Raw genomic sequence first — 22,847 nt, forward strand, 5'->3', positions numbered from 1 at the left:
ACCCATCTTCAACCATTAGTCCAACGCCACAGGACCCAATCACCGGTCATCCCAACCGCCTGTGTGACCCATTGCGTCTCTTCTCTCCTTCCTACGCTCCGATGAACAATCACCACACCTTTGCTAACCATTTCTCCCGTCGCACCTCTGCTTTGATCCATCACCCCACCTCAATTTCCGATGCCACAACCCTATTCTGCTTCTCCACCATCGATCTGCCATGTGTTACCACCGTTACAACTTCACTACCACCACCACATTTCGTCGTTGTCCTCCACTATCCCCCCTTCTCCCTTCGTCCCCCATCTCCTCGACACAAACCCATCACCACCGTAACCCTTAATATTAATGATTATGAATTTGTCGCTTTAATTATTGGATATCACATGACTGCTTTCAAAATACGAATTCAAACACTGAAGGACTGTTTACCAAACACTTATTTGATAAGCATTTACCGGTAAAATTTAACACTATCATTTACTTTGCGGGTAAAATTTTAGTTCACCAGAACGGTATAATATGCAACAATTTGCCCGGTAAGTACTTACTGTGGTAAGAGTTGTTGCCCTCACGTATCGGGTAAAACTCTTGGTCTTTGTTTTGCTTTTACCGAATAAGTTTTTTGGTACTTACCATATTCATCCGATTAGCTAATATGGCTTGATGTTCAATTATCCAAGTAAATCATTACTTATTTATGTGATTTAAATCCCCAAAAGACCCGTTGACTAAGAAAGTGGACTCTACACTTGCACAAAACGACAAAAATGATGCACAAAACGACAAAAATGATGCTAAAAGTACAAAAAAGCCATAAGAAGTAATAATATAAGGCCGCCGGGCGGCAATATATCGAAATAGAAGACAACTTATTAGAGGCCAAAATGGAGTGTCAATTTTGGCACATTTTTAATTAAACGAACGAATAAATAAAACGAGTCGTTAACGTCTCATTTGTATAACTTCGCATATCAAAACGAAAGAGATTATTGTCGGGTCAACTCACGAGAGATGAATTAAAGGTGTAATATCTCTATTCGTTTTGTATTTTCTGTTCTTTCAAGCGGATTTTATAGCCGGAAATCTCGTATATGACGTGAACCATGAGATTTCAATCACTCATCCACACTTCTGATCAACGGCTATCAAACTGTGTGGCATTTTTACAACATAATGGTTGTTATTTTATAGTATAAAGTATTATTTCACTGTGTTTGACGTGAATATCAAGTTTTCGTTTCACGGTATTTTTCTTATCTTTTAGAATACGTTATGGAATATACGTGTTCTTTTAAACAAACGATATGGCATTTCACACTGTGAACCAATAAATGTGATTGACATCTCATGTGAGTTAAGGTTGTTTCATAATGTTTCAAGCAAATGTATGCCATTTCACACTATCTGATGAATGTGGTGTTATAACATGTGTTTACAATTGCAAAGCACCAAAATATGAGGCTTTTAAATTAATTTAGGATCACGTGAGACCAAACTGTTTTTGTGAGACACACGTAAAACAATTTCTTTTACACTTGAAACTTCACAGCAAAACGTTGTGAAGGTAACCTTGACAATGTTTTTTTTGTGAAGGTCCGGCTTCTTTTTACCTTCACAGAGTTTTGCAGTGAAGTTTTAAGTGTAAAAAACTTGTCTCATGAAAATAGTCTGGTCTTACGTGAACCCAACCCTTTTAAATTTGTAACCCTAACTTTTCTAGGTGAAACCATGATCATTAAAACTTCAGAGGTTTATATCAAAAAGTTATGAAGTAAAACTTTATGTCCATAATTTTTTTGGACAGACATCACAAAATAAATATCATAAGAACATAGTTTTATACCATAATTTTTCATATAAACCTCTGAAATTTTAATGTTCGTGGTTTCATCCAGGATAACTATGTTTGCACGTTTAAAATCCTAAAAGAAAACCACAAGGGTGGTATCTGATTGGTTTGAGCTTGGCTCCAAAGGTCAAAATTACCAGGAGGTCTCAGGTTCAAATCCAAGAAGGAATAAAAATCCCTCTGTGGCCACAGAGGTTCAAATACGGTGACTCCGGACTATTTGCAAAGCAGGTGGTCGTCCTGGGATTAGTCAGCTCGCATAGCGGGTTAGATATCCAGGTTAATAAAAAAAATCCTAAAAGAATTTACACTTAGCCTCATCATTTTAGTGGTTTATCAGGCGACTGCCTTTTTAATGATAAGTCTTGCCCCGCTCTATTATTTCCAACGTATTAAAGTAGCTACCGACCATCGATTTATGTGATTCTTCTATATCCGGAATCCAAAATCCCACGGGGGAGTTTCGTAAGCATCACCTTAAGCACCTGCAACGTGATAAAATGAAAATATTTTGTGTTACAAACATTGCAATCGCATTTGCTTTCATAGTGTGAAACAATAAAAGAAAAAAAAATCGCCCCACAGGGAAGTTATGTTTCACGATGTTATTTTCATAGTCTGAAACAAAATAACAGTTTCATACAATTTCGTACTGAACAAGAAAAAACGCATGAATCATATACAAACCTTCTTCGTCATCTTGGATCTTGCATTCTTCGATCTCGTTGCATTATGTTACATCAAGATCAACTTCATCCTAACTTACGAATTGGATGACAATCGACAAATTGAATCCATTGGTTTTATCTCGTTGCTCGATGGGCTCCATGAAGCACGATATACTACAACAAAATTGGGTTTATAGGACGTAATAAATTTTAAGCGTACTAATATACCGTTTTATAAGACTTAATTCATATGACAAAAAAAATTGTTTTATTTAAAGGTTTCTTATAAAAATAAGTGTCCTATAAAAATACGAGTTTATATGACATGATCTTAAAAGTACCCTATAAATTGCTAATGAGACCCTTTATATTAAAAGTGTCCTTAAAACACTTGATGGGATGCTCAAGAACGTGCTATAAATTTATTTCAATGCTTTTAGATAGGACACTTTATTTTTTGGTTATATAAATTCAGTTCTCTAAAACAGTCTATTGAAAATCTTAGATTTTGATTGCGTCCTGTAAATTTAATTTCGTTATAGTAATATGATGAAACTTTAATCTGCTTTTGAAAAACGTGTAGCAGAAAACATTAGCTAAAGCGGATTAAAGATTTTATTTACTTCTTCAAACATCATTAAAAACTCTTAACGGAATTTGCCATGAAATAAAAAATTTGGAAAATCGGTAAAAATTAGCGGGAGAAGCCACACAAAACCAGATCTGTCACGAGAAATTTATGTCGTTATTATAGTTTTTTATGTAATATTATTTTATCATCGTATAATTTCATCCATGTGAATTAGAATGAAACATGTTAAAATGAAAAATACTTTTATTGCATCACATTTTTGGGAATATATATTTTGATAAAATTATATTTCTATAAATTATTGACTTTAAATGTATATATTAAAAATATTTATCTTAAAATAACGTTGTTCCTTGTATGACTTAGGTGTCGTTTACCAAACGCTTACTCAGATAAACGCTTACCAAGTCACTTTACTTTACCGGATGAACATGGAAATGACTAAAAATCTTACCCGGTAAAAGCGAAGGCAAGAATCGAGATTTTTACATGGTAAGTGAGGACAGAGACTCTTACCATGGTTAGCGCTTACCGGGATAAATTGTTGCATACGCTGCGTTTTAGTGAATAAAATCTTACCCGGTAAGTAAACAATAATATTGAATTTTACCGGTAAGTACTTACCGGGTAAGTGTTTAAGTAAATATTTCTTTTAAACATGACATGAGACACAAGTCTTGAATTACAGGAGTTCATAACAGCTTTTGCATTAAAACACTGATATTTATTATTAACAGTCAACTTTCAAGATTGAAACAAAGTTATAAATCAAATCAATATTATAATATTTTATTAATAAAAAAACAAGTAAATTTAAACTTGAATTTTGTTAACAACATATAAATACGTGAATTACTTGTCAAAGTCTGCTTAATGATATGCCAAAATCACGCTTGTTCCATTAACATCAATCTTAATCACAATAAGCCCACCAAAAAGCCCTTTTCCATTTTTATTTCTTTTGCCACGTGGACAATAACGTTGTCCCACGTAAATATATACTGATTTATCTATGAGTCAAAATCATGTTCAATTTCGATACTTTCATGAGAAATTTCCATTTTCTTGAAACATATTATTCCGCGTTGTTTAATGGTTTGGTACAAAATGATTAAATAATTAGAATGATTAAAAAACTCTCATGATATAGTGCAAAATGAAATATAATTGTTTGACAATTGCTTACGATAAAATTAGAGTGTTGAATGGTTAAGGGAAGCCCATGATACAAAATCATTCAGAAGATCTTGTAACCATCAAGAAACATATTTTTTTTATCAAACAAGATTTACCTCTTAACGATTCAGATGATGTCTCTTAATGAAACTATTAAGAGTTAAACAAACATCCTCTATGTTGTTCTGTACGAGGGTTGTAATTTTTACATCATCTTTAACAATGTATTGGAAGGTTACGCTATATTACGTGAATGTTGTAGTAATCACACAAAATAAAGGTATGTTCACAGTTGTCACGATAGACATTCATACAATATAATAATACTCCATCTGTTGCAAATTAAGGGGCCGTTTACCTAAATACTTACCCGGTAAGCACTTACCGGTAAAGTTCAACACTATCACTTACTTACCAGGTAAGATTTTATTCACTAAAACGAATCGTATGCAACAATTTATTCCGGTAAGCGCTAACTATGGTAAGAGTCCTCGTCATCACTTACCGGGCAAGACTCTCGATTCTTGCCTTTGCTCTTATCAGGTAAGATTATTAGCTCTTGCCATATTCATCCGGTAAATTAAAATGACTTGGTAAGCGCTTACCCGAGTAAGAGTTTGGTAAACGGCACCTAAGTGTCCACGATTTTATTTTAATTTGTTTTAAAATAAGTGTCCACTTTCAAAAGTAAATTTTCACTTTCTTATTCTACCCTTAATTATGAGATACATAAACATAAAGTCTCTCTTTATTGTCAAGGGTAAAAAAGTCATTTTAATTATTTAAAAAGTATAACAATTTTAAATTGAATTTGTCGTGTATAATAAGATTGAACATTATAAGACGATAAACGATGTTTGACGACTCTTGAGGTTCACGTAAAATGGATAATCGATTGTTGATGGTTTTTTAAAATGAGATAGAAACGGCACCGTTTGGATCTTTGCGGTTGGCCGGCATCTCACCTCACTTCCAACATAGTAATCTTCAAAAAGAATTGTATACCATTTTTAAGTGATTAATTTTAATCGATATCAGTGTTCTAAAAAACTCGTTATGATATTTGTTGTGATACGTTGTGGCTTAATTGATGTACCTGACATCATATTAAGTTTATGACACAGTTACTCAATCAAGATTACGTAACGCGATATTTTTTTTTCAATTTTTTAATGTTTTAGAGGCTGTTTGATAGTTGCTGAATGATTTGGTGCAGAATAATTGATAGACTCTCATGATATAGTGCACAATAAAATATAATTGTTCGGTAATTGTTTACAATGAAATTAGGATGTTGAATGGTTAAGGGAGACCTATGATATAAAATCATTCAGAGAGTTTTGGAACCATTAAGAGACTGACTTTTTTTTGCCAAACAAGATTCACTTCTTAGCGATTCAAAAGTTGTTTCTTAATGGAACTATTAAGAGGTAAACAAACAACCCATACTTTTTAGTTTTTAGCGTATAAACTAATTTAAATTGTTTAATATCATTTTAAATAATAGTAAAAAACATATATTTATATACATATATAATTACAATATAAGACTTGGGATCATGTGAAACAAGACTGTTTTCATTAGACACGATTTTTACATTTGAAACTTCACAGCAAAACATAGTGAAAATAATCTTTACAGTATTTTTGCTGTGAATGTTCGACTTTTTTTTTTTACCTTCACAAGATTTTATTTTGAAGTTTCTAGTATAAAAATCGTGTCTCATGAAACAGTTTTGACTCACGTGAACCCAATCCTATCATATGATATACAAATTTATCGACATATATAACATGACATAAATAATAAAAGGTAAAATTTGGTGTATTTTCAGTACCTAAAAATAAAACGATTCACATAAGTTAATATGGTTAAAAAGATAATCAAATATTTAAAACCTCGTAGATCATTAGAAACAACATTGATTATTATTTTAATACATAGAATATTTTTACAAATAATATTTAATAGATTAATTATTTAAAAAAAATTATAAATTATGTCCCAACTTTTTTTAAAAAGAATATAATATTTATATATAACAAATGTAACAAATAAACTCACATACCCTTCTTATCTTTGACAATGTTTGAAACTCTGATCTCCTAAAAGGCCAAAGACGACAATACCGCTAGATCAAAGATTCTTTGGTAATTATATCACAACTTGTATTAAGAAGAGCAAAAAAAAAAAAAGAATAATGAAGTTGTAATATAAATATAATGCCATATATAGTTATATAAATATTTTTTGTAAACTTAGGAAAATACATGTCAAATTAAAGTCACCAATAAAATTAAGACACGCTCAGATTTTATTTTATTTTAAATTTATTTAATTCATGTTCACTTTTTCTCTCATCTTGGTATTGATATGATTGATGGACATAAATGAGACGTGAAAATTTGTATCAGATAATTTTTATCCCTAAAAATACAGTTTTGTAACGCACCCAAAAAGGTACATTGTATATACTTATCCTTGGAAAATTGGTCAAAATAATCATTTCTCCTTCATGGATTGGTTTCCTAGCAATTCTTCTCCTTAATTTACCCAAATATAACTACTTCCACAACTACTAAAAAGACAAAATTCATATCCAACCCAGGTTTGCAATTGCAACACCCAAGTCCACAATTAGGGATTTGTCTATTTAGACAAAATCAGATAGATAAATGACTATGATGCCGTTTATCAAACGCTTATCTGGGTAAGCGTTTACCAAGTCACTTTACTTTACCGGATGAATATGACAATGACTAAGAATCTTACCCGGTAAGAGCGAAGACAAGAATCGAGAGTCTTATCCGGTAAGTGAGAACGAGTACTCTTACCATGGTTAACGCTTACCGGGATAAATTGTTGCATAAGATGCGTTTTAGTGAATAAAATCTTATCCGATAAGTAAGCGATAGTGTTGAATTTTACCGGTAAGTGTTTACCGGGTAAGTGTTTAGATAAACCTCCCCTAATACAACAATTTATAAAAAAAATCGCTATTTTAACCAATTTCCCTTCATGATTCATCCTCTTAGATCGTTTTCACTGCACTGATGAATGAGAGGAAAATCATAGGTAGTTGAATCGTGTTCAGACTGAAAATTTCAGGTAGTTCACAAACAATTCATAAAGCTACGTGATGTCAAATCTGGAATATTGGTTTGACCTCCAACATATACATACACACAGTCACACACACATATATGTATATATCTATATATATATATATATCTCTCTCTCTCTCTTTATATATATATATATATATATATATAGAATATTGGGCATGAATCCAAGTTGAATGAACCATTAGAACTTTGCTCTATCCAAATGAACAGCCCTCTGTGTTTGAATACATTAATGGCGGAAAGCTCAGTTTGTCTGCATGCAGTAACCTAAGTTCTTCAACCATTAAGAAAATGGCGATGGCCGGCCAACGTACGTTTCCTTCTGCTTTATATCCCATCTCCCTCTGTTTGTCTTCTCCTTCCCACCTCCATGATTATATTCTTCCTTCTTAAACAATTTCAACTTCATCTTCCCATATATATAAATCCACCTGCAACCCTACTTCAATCGCCAACGTTTATGGGGTCTCGTCTTTTTCCCCTAATCACCATCTTCTTCGCCATGTCTGCACTTTCTGTAACTTCTTCTAAACTCAGTTATCAACTTCATCAAGAAGAAACAACTCAGTTTTTCACTCGGTGTTTAACTCAGTATGGTGTTCATAACTTTACGACTCATTCGAATGGGAACAATGATTCATCGCTTTATAATCATCTTCTTAATTTCTCCATTCAGAATCTTAGATTTTCTGGTTCATCGTTGCCCAAACCAACTGTTATTGTTTTCCCGGAAAATAAAGAACAGTTGGCGAAAACCATCGTCTGTGCCAACAAATCGTCGCTGGAAATCAGAGTCCGGTGCGGCGGTCACAGCTACGAGGGGTCGTCGTCGGTGGCCGTGGAAGGTGGTCCATTTGTGGTGATTGATATGACCCGATTGGACCATGTCTCGGTGGATGTAGACTCGGGTCGTGCTTGGGTTGAAGCTGGTGCGACCCTCGGTCAGACGTATTCCGCCATTGCTGAGGTTAGCCTGGTTCACGGGTTCTCGGCAGGATCGTGCCCGACTGTCGGAACCGGTGGTCACATTTCCGGCGGCGGGTTTGGGTTGTTGTCTCGGAAATACGGCTTGGCAGCGGATAATGTAGTCGACGCGGTTTTAATAACCGCCAAAGGCGAGTTACTGAACCGCGACATGATGGGTGAGGATGTGTTTTGGGCGATACGAGGCGGTGGTGGGGGTGTTTGGGGAGTCGTGTACGCTTGGAACATCCGGTTATCAAGCGTACCGGAAACTGTTACCAGTTTCATCGTGTCGAGACCGGGCACGATGAAACAGGTGAGCGATCTGGTAAACAAATGGCAACACGTTGCGCCTAAACTGAACGACGACTTTTACTTGTCGTCGTTTGTCGGTGCTGGTTTGCCGGAACGGAAGAACAAACCAGCGGGCTTATCCGCCACATTCAAAGGGTTTTATTTAGGACCGAAGAACAAAGCCCTAATCGTCATAAACGATTCTTTCCCCGAGCTAAATATCGTCGAAACCGATTGTAAAGAAACGAGTTGGATCGAATCCGTTCTCTTCTTCTCTGGACTTGGAACCGGAAGCTCGATCTCCGACTTAAAAAACCGATACTTGCAAGATAAACTATACTACAAGGCAAAATCCGACTACATCCGTAAACCAATTCCACGATTCGGCCTAACCATGGCACTCGAAATCCTCGAAAAACAACCGAAAGGGTACGTAATTCTCGACCCGTACGGTGGCGCAATGCAAACAATATCTAGCGACTCCATCCCTTTCCCGCACCGGAAAGGGAACCTTTTCACGATCCAGTATCTCGTCGAATGGAACGAAACCGACGACAACAAAAGCAACGAGTACATAGCGTGGATACGCAGCTTTCATGGCTCGATGACGGCTTACGTCTCACAGAACCCGCGAGCCGCGTACGTTAACTACATGGACCTTGATTTGGGAACGATGAATTGGATCAAAACGAGGGCCGAAGATGATGCGGTCGAGAAGGGTCGCGAATGGGGCGAGAAATACTTCGATACGAACTACGACCGATTGGTGAAGGCGAAAACCGAAATCGATCCGTACAACGTTTTCAGGCATCAACAAAGCATTCCTCCGATGTCTTTGAAGAACAAGAATGAAAGATCAAGCAGAATGAGCGAGTAAGTTTAAGGATTTTATGCATCAAATTTGTGTCTTTTTTTCATGTGTAAATTTGGTGACGTGGACTAACAAAGTTGTAATCAAAGTGCATTTTCATTCCCGTTTGTAAAAATAACTTATTGACTTATTCCAGTGTGACATCGTAGTAAGCACTTTTGAATGTTTGAATAAACAGCTTATATCGATGTCAAACTGGTAATAAGGAGTTTTTGAAGTAGTTAAATCATTCTAACTTATAATAAGTTGTAATTACTTTTGTAGAAAAGAATAAATTGTTTCAAATAAGCAATCCCAAACAACCCCTAATTATTATACTTGTTAAAATATAAAAAACAGATACCGAAACTTACCGCATCAGATCGTATGGTAGAATTGATTTAATAGTTAGTCTAAAATGTAGGAGCATTCTAAAAAATTACTTTATATCAATTGAGTTTATAGAAACAAACAAAAAACTGTCATATCTAACAGGTTTTACAATAGGTTTATAAGATGCTTTTAGGCGTTTTAACAAGTTTTTTAGGACGTTTATAAAATAAAGTATTTTATAATGACATTATTTGAAAAAATGTTCTATAAACACAAGTGTCCTACAAAAATGAGTTTACATAGTGTCTCATAAAATAGTTAATAGAACACTTTATTTTAAAATCATTCTAAAAAACTTGTTAAAACGTCTAAAAACGAATATAATCTCATTGTAACGCTTTTAGATATGATGTTTTATAATTTGATTGGATAAACCTAAGTTCTATAATGTATTCTATCAGACCACTTAAACAATATAAGCGTCCTATAAAACAAATTTTGTTATAATAAAAGTGTTTAACCATCTGATTTTAAAATAATTAATCACTTTTTCATGACAACAATTTAAATCTAATTATTTTTCTCTAAAAAATCATATATAATCCATTTTAACCATAATTTTATTAAATAATATGTAATTTTTCATAAAATATTTAATTATATATTTTTTTGAAAACTATTAATTAAATATTTAATCATGAATTAGTATATTTTTTAAAAATTAATTATTAATTCAATATGTATATACTTAAAATTACTAATAAAATATTTGATTATCTAATTAATATGATTTTAAATGTAAAAAAAATGTTCATTAAACCTAAAATATCTAAGAACTTTGTTTCTTTTACTACTTTTTTGGCGGTAATGATTTTATTATTATTACTAGAAGGATACTTGCATAATGTAGTAAGATATATCTCGATTTTAATGTTTCATTTTATTTTTTGTTTCTGTTGATATTATAATACGAATTTACATGGTTTTGAGCAAGCAATAATGTTTTTCTTCATAAAATATAAATTCGAATATATCATAAAAAATTTAAAAAATATATAAAAGTTTTTAATTATTTGTGTAATTTCTTTAATTCAATTTTTTATTGTATTTTAATTTAGGTTTAATTACGAAGTAATTTGTTTTTGATTTAATTTTTTTTATAAAGATAATAACTAAATATTCTAATTATATTTTAGATTATATATTTAAAATAAAATATCATGTATTTGATTATATTTATCTACAGTTAGTTACATGAATTCGAACATGAAGCTTAATAAGTTGTACTTACGTATAATTTACTTGTAATCTTAAATTTTAAGTAATATGCATCAATAAACAGTACTTCATATATAAAAGATAGATTTTAAGAGTTTTTGTCAAATGTTTTATAATATAGTATAGATTATGATAAATTATAATCTATTAAAATTTTAATATATGTTTTTAATCAATTTTAGTTTATAAATTAGTTTTATCAAAAATGATTAGAATATCTGTTAATTTTTACTCTAACAATTTTTAACCATCAACTAAGGGGCCGTTTATCTAAATACTTACTCGGTAAGTACTTTACCTGCTAAATTTAACGTTATTATTTACCTTACCGGATAAGATTTTAGTCTACTAAAACGAGATTGTATGGAAAAGTTTACCTGGGCAAGCGTTAACAGGGTAAGAGCCGTCGTCCGCACTTACCAGGTAAGACTCTCGGTTATTGCCTTCATCTTACCCGGTAAGATTCTTGGTTCTTGTCATATTCATTGGTTAAAGCTATATAACTTGGTAAGTACTATCTGAATAAACATTTAGTAAATGGCCCATAAGTTACTGATTAGTAGAACAATAACATAGCTTAAATCGACCCAATTGTAGATGATTTTAATAATTTTCATTTAATTTGATATCAATAAAATCACATATTACACAAGTTATTTTATGTTGGGAATTATTTTTGGAATTAATTATTTAATAGCAATTAATTATTTCATTTAAAATTTTTGAGCTTATTTTTAAGACTCGGTGGCGTTTGCTTTGCAGAATGGAGTCGGTCGGAAATGGAGTATGTCAAAACAACTGGAAATATGAAGTAACTGGAATGGAATTTAGCCAGATTTGACCATACGTTTGGTTAGCAGCATTTGAAGTGAAATATATCAAAGAATTTGGATTATGTATGTTTGGTTCTCGAATACGTATTTGTAACTAAATAAAGATGCATGAAAAAATATCCCTTGAGGACGTTTTTCATGTTAGCGTATGCCTAAAAGTCAATCATAGGATGATTGTATGTTTGAACAAGATTGTCATGATATTCATTAATAAAGGTGTTGTCTATTTTTAACCATAAGGGTGGTACCTGACTGATTTGAGCTTGAGCTCCAAAGGTCAAAAATGTCTGGAGGTCTCAGGTTCGAATTCAAGGAGGAATAAAAATCCCCTTTGTGGCCACCAAGGTTCAAATGCGGCGACTCCGGACTACCCGCAAAGTGAGTGGTCGTTCTGGGATTAGTCTGTTCGTATAGCGGGTTGGATATCCAAGTGACAGAAGCATCCAAAAATCCTCGAAACCATTCAGCCAAATACAACCATCGTACAGCATCCAAAAATATGTTGATTCAAATGAAAGAATGCCTACGATAAATCGGCTGAATCTTGCATTTCGGATTCGGAGGGTTGTTTTACAGCGTAAGACTTAAAAACGATTTTACATTTTCCCTATTCTAACCGACATTATTTCTTATTTTCTTGCCCGTCTATCAATTTAACCCGAATCAGACACTACGTTCTACATCGAGAAAATTTACACCAGTTCGGTTTTTTTACAATGCCATCAACAACGCGGCTTTTCTACACTAAATTAAACTGTAAATGTAAGTGTAACTGTAACGGTTGTAATCTTACATGCTCATGGCTTTTGATGAGACGTCTTCGTCGCCTTCCAACAACTGCTCTTCGGCTTCCTACAAAAAATGATCAACCGTGGAGCGGATACTTTTAAGTTCAAGAAGAAATGAATGAACGCTGCATTAGACTGGGAAAGAATAGAGCCTGAGTGGGACAAAAATGCATACTTTTTTTCCGTGACACCAAATAGGTGAAACAAAATCAGGGATGAGACAAGATTGAGAAATTACTGAACTACCCATCTCAAATTAAAATACTAAACCCTTCTACAATTCTTTCATCCGCCTACCTCTCGCTTGTCTACCTGGTCCAATTTAGGGGTGTAAACGAGTCGAGCTTTTAACGAGCTACTCGAGCATACAGTTTTTTCGAGCCAAACATATATATATATATATATATATATATATATATGTTTATAAATTATATAATCAAAATATAAAAATCATCGAGCTTAAGTAAATAAACGAGTTAATCGACCTCGAATTCGAGCTTATAAACGAGCATCGAGCTCATACATTGAAAAAATATTCGAGCCCGACCTTGAAAAAGTTAATCGAGTTTGAGCTCGAGCCTGATATTATTTCTTTGAGCCGAGCTCGAATAACTTGCTACTCGACTCGACTCGACTCGACTTATTTACGCCCCTAGTCCAGCCCACATACCAAACACACCTCTAAGGTCAAACGTAGTACACGATTAGAAAATGGTAAAATGTACCAAAGGGTCATTGACCCAACAGTATCTGAGTTACCGCTTTAAATTCCTCTCAAACGATCCAGATCTCGAATCGAATTTGGCCTTGAATTTGAATCTTGTAAGAAATCCGGGATGGTAATTACGACTATCAACAACAAAAAAAAAAGATGCATCGAGTTCATACCGTTTGTTGTTTACACTTGATCCTTGCAAGATAATCATCTAATGCACCATCCCCGTGAAGAATTTTTCCACCACATCCGGCTTTATCTACCGAGCCAACCGACTCCTCGTCAATCACCACAGCTTCTACTCGATCATCTCCCGTCCTGACATCTGGAATCTGAAAGTCATCATTAACAAAAGCTTAAATTTCGACAGGAACTTTTTATAGCACTCAGTTTTCACGGAATCTAATCTTTGGTATAGAACATGTCGGTACATCCTACCCTAGACCTACTTCCGAGTGGACAGGATGGGACAAGACAAGAGAGTGCAAAAATTTGTTGTCTCGCTTTTGGCGCGACATTAGACTTAGATAGGACCTGAGTGGGACAAAAATGCATTTTTCCTGTCCCACCAAAATAAGTGGAACAAAAATTAGGGAGATGAGACAAGATTGGTAAATTACTAAACTACCCATGTCAAATCAAAACCCTAAAACCTGCCGGAATTCTTTCACCCGCCTATCTCATTCTCGCCTGACTAATCCAATTCCATCCACGAACCAAACACGTGTTTGCTTTGGTTTGATTTTCTTTCATTTGTCAAATAAATAAAGTAGAATCCAAATTAAAAAAATCTTACGAACCCAAATCAATCTATTTGTAATGATGACGATGGGTAAATAGGTAATTTTTCAGCTAAAAGTTCCGGAAAAAGACAGAAATGTTCCAATTTTCACAGGACAATGTCGAAATACCGAGTCGTGTACATAACTAAAAAGCCAACTTACCTCATACATAGAGTCGGTTAGAAGAGTTTCAAGTATGGCTCGTAACCCTCTAGCGCCAGTGTTTTTAACCATAGCTTTTTGAGCAATCAACCTTAGTGCCTTCTCCGAGAAATGTAGTTTCACCTGTGGTCGAGGAAACATTTCCATTAAAAATGAGCACACCAAACGTCAAAACCAATGTAGCCGAACCATAATTGAGAAAAAGAACCGCAAGTATCAAATGCTTACATTGTTCATCTGAAACAACTTCTTGTACTGTTTACCGAGAGCGTTTTTTGGTTCCATGAGGACCTGTGTAAAGTAACGACTATATTTTTAAGTCCTCGTGGGGATGGAGTATTACAAAAAGAAAAAGTAAAACCATCTAGGGTGTGTTTGGAAGATGAGGACAGGACTGACACAACAAACAGATGTTGTTCCATGTTTGGTGTGACATTAGACTGGGAGGGGACATGATTGAGTGGGACAAATATGCATATTTTTTGACATTCGGGAGATGGGACAAGATTGGTAAATTACCAAATTACCCATGTCAAATAAAAACCCCTAAAATCTTCTACAATTCTTTCACATGCTTCACTCTCGTCCGTACAGTCCAGTCCTGCCTGGTCTGTGTACCAATGCATCCTTACTACTCAAAAAGCTAGCCGGGAAAGGCTAAAAGGCGAATGCAAAAGAAGTTATAAAATGGTAAGACCCTATAGAAGGTGAATCCCTAGTGTTCAGAAACATGAATCCATAGTGAATTTAACATGATATCAGAGCCTTAAACCATCCAATTAGGAATACAAAAACTATCATTCCATCCCATTAGAAATAAGTGTTCACTTTCAAAAGAAAGTAAGACCCAATTCTACCCTTAATTGTGAGATGAAGAAATCCATTACTCCCTGTATTATTAAGGGTAAAATAGTCATTTGACAAATTAAAAGGGTAATAATTACAGAAATCTAAAATTGTGTGCCTTTAACATAGTGAACATGTATTTTGGGATGGATAGAGTAAAAGATTGGCTTCCAATACCGACCACTAACCCACTTTGTGGTATACATATTCAGGCAACCAAAAATATCTAGAAATCATATTCCCATGGCTACCCAGGTAAGAAAGAAATGGGAAAAAGAAGCCGAGCTTAGTGAAGTAATACAACTAAGAATGAACTCACCTGAACAAGTTGGTCTTCAGTTAGAGCCGATAAACTAAGTAAAATGGGAAAACGACCTATAAACTCAGGAATGAGTCCATAAGCTATAAGATCACTACTTTCAACCTGAAAAAGGACGGGAAAAAACGATCAATAATTATTGGATAATGATATACAGAATAGACCCCACCCTCATGTGGGGCATGGTATACTGGGCTCGTTTGGTTCATATACAGAATAGAATGGTAACTTTTTGGAAATTCCAAAAAAAAATTAAAGCTTACAGATTCAAGTAAAGATGATGTCACGGCAGCATTAGTCAGTTTGCCGCTTCTCATATTAGCACGAACAGGTGCTCCAAAACCAATCGAAGAGTCCTGTCGTCTGATATAAATATGAGTTTCAGTTTGAATGCTTTAACTTCCCACAATCAAATAATAAGATGGAATCAACTTTCGATAACTTAATTCTGAAAATAATATACAAAAGAAACAATCGGTAATCACCTCTCAGATATGGTTTTTTCCAAATCTACAAATGCTCCACCACAGATGAAAAGGATGTCTTTGGTATCGATCTGCAAGGAAAAGCACCAGCCTCATCTACCACAACTAAGGGGCTGTTTGGTTGGTTTTCCATTAAGTCATGTACGGATAAAGCTGTCTGTGTGGATTAATTTGTCTGTATAGATTGTGAAGGTTTTTGTTTGGGGGTGCTTTTTCATAGATGGAAGGAGCGTGTTTTTTAATTAGGAGGGGCAGGTTTTGGAAAAACTTGGCTTTCTGCATAAAACTCCCCTTTAGAAGCTTACTGAATAAGCCACTTTATGTATCATCAAGCCACTACCAAACAGTCATGTATGGCTGAGCGAGTAAGCTCTGAATCCCATTAAGCTCATTAAGGGGCCGTTTACTAAACGCTTACCCAGTAAGTGCTTACCGGGTAATTTTCTTTGCCGGATGAACATGACAATAGTAAAAAATCTTACCCAATAAGAGCAATGATAAAGATGAAGAGTCTTACTCGGTAAGTGAGGGTGACGACTCTTACCCGGATAAGCGCTTACCAGGTAAATTCTTGCATACGATACCATTTTGATGTACTACAATCTTATCCGGTAGAGTAATTACAGTGTTGACGCCTAATGGTAAGCGCTTACCGGGTAAGCATTTAGGTAAACGGCCCCTAAGCTGCTAACAAACAAACCCGAAGCCATTTGAGCAAACTTGCGGCCTTGATTCTAATCATAGATGTTGAGGTCCATTATGCGTTTGGTACGTGGGACAGGATAGAACAAAAACATGTTGTCTCACGTTTGCTGCGACATTAAACTCAGATACGATATGACCGAGTGCGACAAAATGCATTTTTTTTGTTCCACTAAAATCAGGAAAATGGGACAAGATTGGTAAATTAATAAACCACCCATGTCAGATTAAAATCCTATAGAAAGAACAACAACAATATGATGATATTAATACATAAAATACCTGAATGTTTTCGCCTCGAGGATGCTTCCTGGCTCCTTTTTCAGGCACATTTACTATCTACAGAGAATATAATATTTGCTTTTAGGCAAGACCGCAAGAAAGGTCATGATATATAATATATGTTAGATATTTGATTTTCATAAAGTGGTACCATATTATTGATGCATAGAATTCCATAAGCCATAGTATAATAAGTTAATAACCAAGATGGGAATAATGAATGCCAATAGTTTGGCAAAATGGTTGACTCTCCTACCTTCTACAACCTACGGGTTCCAACTCCCGAGACAAAATGCATTTAGGAAATTAGATAGGAACAAATATCGCTAACTAAAGAAAATTAATAGAAAAAAAGTATGATATAGATATCATCATACACCTAAGCCCGATGGCTGAAGAAAGTGTCAAATGTAATGAATTTGTCCAAATAATTGTAAAAAAACAGTAACAGAAACATGGTTGAAAAATATCCTGCAAAGCCACGTATTATAACACGATAATGTATTGGCTTTTTATGCAAAATGAAACTAAAATGTAACGGAAACAACTCAATGACAAGTTAGAAGTCCTACAACAAATATATACATGCTAAAGTTGATAAATTAATGAAAAATCAGAAGAAATGATGTCATGAGTTTGAAGTTATCCTAATTTCACAAAAAAAATTGGACTCAAGAAACAACATGATTGATTGCAAATTCATCAGGGGTATCATCACTTACTGTTCCTTCCAACATCTTAAGTAGAGCTTGCTGAACACCCTCGCCAGAAACATCCCTGCTAATGTTAACGCTCTCAGCCTGTAAAATGATTTAAACGAAAAATTGTCAGAACTTAAAGTATGTGATTGCATATATAAACGAAAGATCGTGTGAGAATAGGAGTTAAGGTGAGAGTATAAGAAGGGATTTGGACCCTTGATCAACTTTAATCTTGATTCGGGAATTGATCCGGTGCATCTCATTACTGTTGATCTTCAATTAGGATTGATCCAAGGGTGGAGATTCTTTCTTACTTTTCTCACCATAACTTTCATTCTCACCGGAACCAACCCTATATATATATATATATATATATATATATATATATATATATATATATATATATATATATATATATATATGGGGACCTTCTTTGGAGAACTCATGAAATTGTGATAACCTTGAGAAATAGTGCATCATGCGGTATTTCATATGATTTTTTTGACCTAAGACTAGCATTTAGAATATTGATTAACATATATTTGTTTCACAATGTGAACCTTATTAGCATGTTTGTAAAACAAAAGTTTCACATTATGAACCGCATACACATGAAGCAAACACGTTGTGAAACAAATATATGTTCATCAATACATTAAATGCTAGCCTTAGACGAAAAAAAATATGTAAAACAATACCTTAACATAAAAGTTCTTATGGTTATCACAATATGTGGAGCTATATATATAGGGTAGGTTCAAGGAAAACCACAAAAAAATGAAAATTGAGGAACACCCTGGTAAAGTTCATTTAGACGGTATGCACATGTACATACAAGTAATTTGTAAGCAATTTGTGCGGTATGCACATGAGTATAACATACATAAAAACCAAGAAACAACTCAATCACTTGTATGCACATTTCCTCAGTTTTTCATTTTTGTGGAGGTTTTACCCTAAACTTCTCTCTCTCTCTCTCTCTCTCTCTCTCTATATATATATATATATATATATATATAGCCCCTCCCCCTACACACACTAGAGAGAGAAATAAGGAAGGAAACGAACTAAGGAAGGATGAAACATAATTCGGAAAATAAATTGAAGACAAAATCAAAAGACCTTCTTGGTTATCTTATCAACTTCATCGATGTAAACCATCCCTTGTTGTGCTGCTTGAACATTGAATTCGGCAACCTTGATACCACAAACAAACTCAAAATATGCAGCAACAGGAACAAATATACAATAAGAATCAAACATAAAGAAAAAATAGAAGATATACCGTAAGTAGCTTATGTAATATAGATTCAACGTCTTCACCAACATAACCAGCCTGCAGAATATTAACAAATAAACCACTTTTAAGAGCAACATTAAACCAATTCAAAGATTTAGAAGGATGCATTAAAACAACACGATTCCATTTAATTTAGATGTTCCTGCGAAAAGAACAAGACCGCACCTTCCTTAATACATTATTGAGATCATAAATGAAGCTTGGACGGTAGATTATGCGTCCAATTTATAATACAGGAAACAGAGTTAGACATATCGGCTTATTCAATTTATTTCCATAAAAAGCAAGATAGTATATCCGACTTACCTGTGTTAACGTTGTTGCATCAGCAATGACAAAGGGAACATTAACAAAACGAGCAAGGGTCTTTGCAAGTAATGTCTTCCCTGTATTAAAGTTGTATCAAAGTTGTCAGCAATCAAACAGCTGACGAAAAACTCACAAAAGGGTGCATTTGGTACATGGAACACAATAGTACAAAATCTTGTCATCCCACGTTTGCAGTGACATTAGACCGGGACAGAACAGGACCTGAGTGGGACAAAAACAAGGGGGTGTTTGGTTCATGGATTTTGAAGGAATTAGAATGAATAATATGTTTGGTTCACATAATGAAAATGTAGGAATCCTTTGACTTCCATTGAATTCCACAAATTAATGAAATCATTGTTCCTTGGCATAAATCAAGGAATTGAATTCCATCTCTTTGCATCCAATTACACCAACACCACCCACCCCTTGCCCAAACCATGACCATGTTACTACTGTCATTGGCACACCCCCACCCCTAACCACCCAGCACCACATTACTACTGTTGCCTTCACAACTGCCATCCACCCCCACTCCTACCCCAACCCCAACTCACCACTGACCAGCATGCCACTACTATCGTCATCACAGCTGCCATCCTCACCCCGTCACCCACCCCCAGAAATTCCATATCCCATTCCAATTCCTACCAACCAAATGCGTGGTCAAATTCCATTCCAATTCCTTCAAAGTCAAATTTCTTTGATGAATTCCAATTCCACCAAATTCCATTTTGTGATCCAAATGCCCCCATAAGGGAGATTGGACAAGATCGGTAAATTACTAAATTACCCACATCAAATTAAAATCCTAAAACCTTCCAAAATTCTTTCACCTGCCTACCTTACTGTCGCCCGTGCAGTCATGTCCAGTCCAAGTACCAAACGCACCCAAAGTGAACAACCTCGTAATCATACCTGAGCCAGTTGGCCCCATTAGGAGTACATTGCTTTTCTCTAAATCTACATTACCGTCATCATCTTCCAACCTACCTCTTCCTGATTCTACTCCTGACCTAGTGGTCAACACAGAAAATCAGTTCAGCATATGTAATTCAAGGAATAGGATGAATGATTATGCAGGGAGATGTCAAATGACTAACCCTTTCTGCAAAGAAGCATGATGTATCCTTTTGTAATGATTATATACAGCCACAGATAGCACCTGAAAGTAAATTGGAACACCAGTTCAATGAAAAAGAACAGACGACAAAAAATCACTTCCCAATTATCTCAAATCAACCCCATGAATCATATAGATATTGCCATTAGTCCCTATCAAGATATCTTCTATTACACCAAATATTCCATGTCACTTCTCAAATATTTGAACCCATTAGGTTCGTTCTGTTCTTCTGTCTCTATTTTATAATTCTTAAAACCCATCATCATTCCTTGATGGCCCGTAGAAAAATGTGGAAAACAAAAAGGAATTTTTAAGGTAAAGCACCTCCAATATTTGCAAAAATAAGGTCCCCCCCACAAGGAAAAATGGAGAAGATGCAAATTCATCAAGCAATGTAATGGCTAGTAGAAATGAAGTAATGTTTGTGTGAGTTAAAAGTTGCATATTTGGAGAAATCCACATGGACTAAACACCATACTCACATATGCATGGTAAACCAAACAAAACCAACCCAAAATACCCTATACAATCACACCAAAAGGGTTAAAGATGCAACCTTTTTCGCACGATTTTGACCAATGACAAACTTATCAAGTCCCTGGAAAATCTCCTTTGGAGTAGGCAGATTCTTCCCCATATTCGACCCGCCCCACCCGCTGTTCTTCTCTCCACCACCACGTTTCCCATTGTCACCACCATCTGCACGAATTACATTGATCCCTGGCGGAAAAGGAGGACTTCGCGGAGAATGCACAGCGAGTCCAGTTCTAGATGGCGGTGGAGGAGGAAGATTTGTCCAATTCTCCGGCGGGTCACCACCATAAGAACGCAAAGTATCCCAAAATGAAGCCCTAAGCTTGTTTCCATAATCATCTTCATCATTAAAGTGCCTCTTATCCTTACCATTACCATTTTTAAATCTACCGATTTCAACAAACCTACCCTGGAGAGGAGCCATCTTATACGGCCGGAAGTAGAAAGAAGATTTACAGTTGGGGCACAAATTCACCGGCAGGTGACCCCCTTTCCTATCAACATCGGAACCGAGATCGGGAGATGTTTCCAATTCATCTCCGGCAGCGGTGTCGGAGGAAGGTGGCGGAATGAGGTGGCGGTTATCGAAAAAATCGAGATCCATCTGCTTACAACAACGAGGGCAGTTAATTTCAGCCTTAATCCTCCGTGTCATCGACGATGTTCTACGATTATTATCATCACAACCACCACCGCTATGGTCCCACTTACATCGAGTTTGCACACCAATCAGCGACCTTCGACGAATGTACGGACCAGGAACTCCGGCGTTTAACACGCCTTTCATAACCCCACGATTCGATGTGTTCGATGAAGAAAATCTCGTCGCTGCAGTTCTAGCAACTACAACATCTCGAAACTTCCTCCATCTCCATAACCCAGACATCATATTACAAAATTTATCGTCTTTTCTCGAATTTCTTCAACGGGCATGCAATTGAGATCCAATGAATCATCAATTTGTTAAACTAATTGAATCAATAAACGGTTTCAACAACTGGGATCTTTGTATAGTAGCAGACGCAAGTGCTATATAACTTGAGAATCATCTATCTGATCCATAAATTTATCCAAAATAGGATTAATTGTGTGCGTTTCATACATGAAATCCGGAAATTGAGGCAGAAAAAAGGGGTGGATTAAGGAATTAGACAAGAGAGGTGAGCATTCGTGGGTGGAAAGCAAAGGAATCGTGAAGATGGGAACCAACAGGAATTGCTCTCTACTCCTACTGCTCTGTTTCCATTTTCCTTTTTGTTGTTGCATTTTTAGAAGGCCACAAAATGGTCCCTTTACTCTACAATATTTGAAGGTTTGTCCCTAAGAAAACATTTTGTCACAATTAAGTCCTTTCATCCTTAAGCTCCTACCGAACACATAGGTATAGTTGTACGAATCAGCCATACATGTTATACAACTCATTAAGCCGTTACCAAACACGCCCTAACTCTGTTAGCCATGTACATGGCATAAAAGCATATTCAACAGATTCTCTATAAAAATGAATCAAAAGTCAAAAATTTCAAAGAAAAGTTACATTCACCTCCAACAGTTTCTTCATTTTGAATATTACAATATTAATTAGGGCAAAGTGCATAAAATAGCAATCTACTTTTATAAATTTCTTTATTATAGCATTGTACTTTCAGTTTTTTTTATTACAGCAATGTACTTTCAAATTATTTTTTATTAGGACATTGTACTTTGAAAAATTTACCCATTATAGCATTGGGTAACCTTTTGATTTAAATTTACCCATTATACTAGGTTTCCATGCCATCTCATTGTCCACGTAGGCTGTCCACATGTACTATAGTGATGTGACTTTCTT

The 22,847-nt window shown here is 35.1% G+C and overlaps 2 protein-coding genes across 2 annotated transcripts; one reads left to right on the forward strand and one right to left on the reverse strand.

Moving 5' to 3' along the window:
* The first annotated feature begins 7,874 nt into the window (after positions 1-7,874).
* LOC112510927 (reticuline oxidase-like) lies at positions 7,875-12,200 on the forward strand. Its single transcript, XM_025116280.1, has 2 exons — positions 7,875-9,544; positions 11,895-12,200. The coding sequence occupies exons 1-2, from the start codon at positions 7,875-7,877 to the stop codon at positions 11,971-11,973; spliced, it is 1,749 nt and encodes a 582-aa protein (XP_024972048.1). The 3' UTR covers positions 11,974-12,200.
* A 293-nt stretch (positions 12,201-12,493) lies between these two features.
* Positions 12,494-22,215, reverse strand: LOC112511499 (CLP protease regulatory subunit CLPX3, mitochondrial-like). Its single transcript, XM_025117139.1, has 15 exons — positions 21,039-22,215; positions 20,460-20,521; positions 20,275-20,372; positions 19,354-19,433; positions 19,033-19,083; positions 18,870-18,944; positions 17,769-17,846; positions 17,047-17,103; positions 16,063-16,133; positions 15,841-15,940; positions 15,578-15,682; positions 14,641-14,703; positions 14,413-14,535; positions 13,642-13,800; positions 12,494-12,817 (listed from the first exon to the last, which is right to left on the reverse strand). Exons 1-15 carry the CDS (start codon positions 21,903-21,905, stop codon positions 12,755-12,757), a joined length of 2,052 nt encoding a protein of 683 aa, XP_024972907.1. The 5' UTR covers positions 21,906-22,215; the 3' UTR covers positions 12,494-12,754.
* Between the last annotated feature and the right edge of the window lie 632 nt (positions 22,216-22,847).

Source organism: Cynara cardunculus, assembly GCF_001531365.2.
Source record: "Cynara cardunculus var. scolymus isolate 2C chromosome LG 4, CcrdV1, whole genome shotgun sequence".
Lineage (NCBI taxonomy): Eukaryota > Viridiplantae > Streptophyta > Magnoliopsida > Asterales > Asteraceae > Cynara > Cynara cardunculus.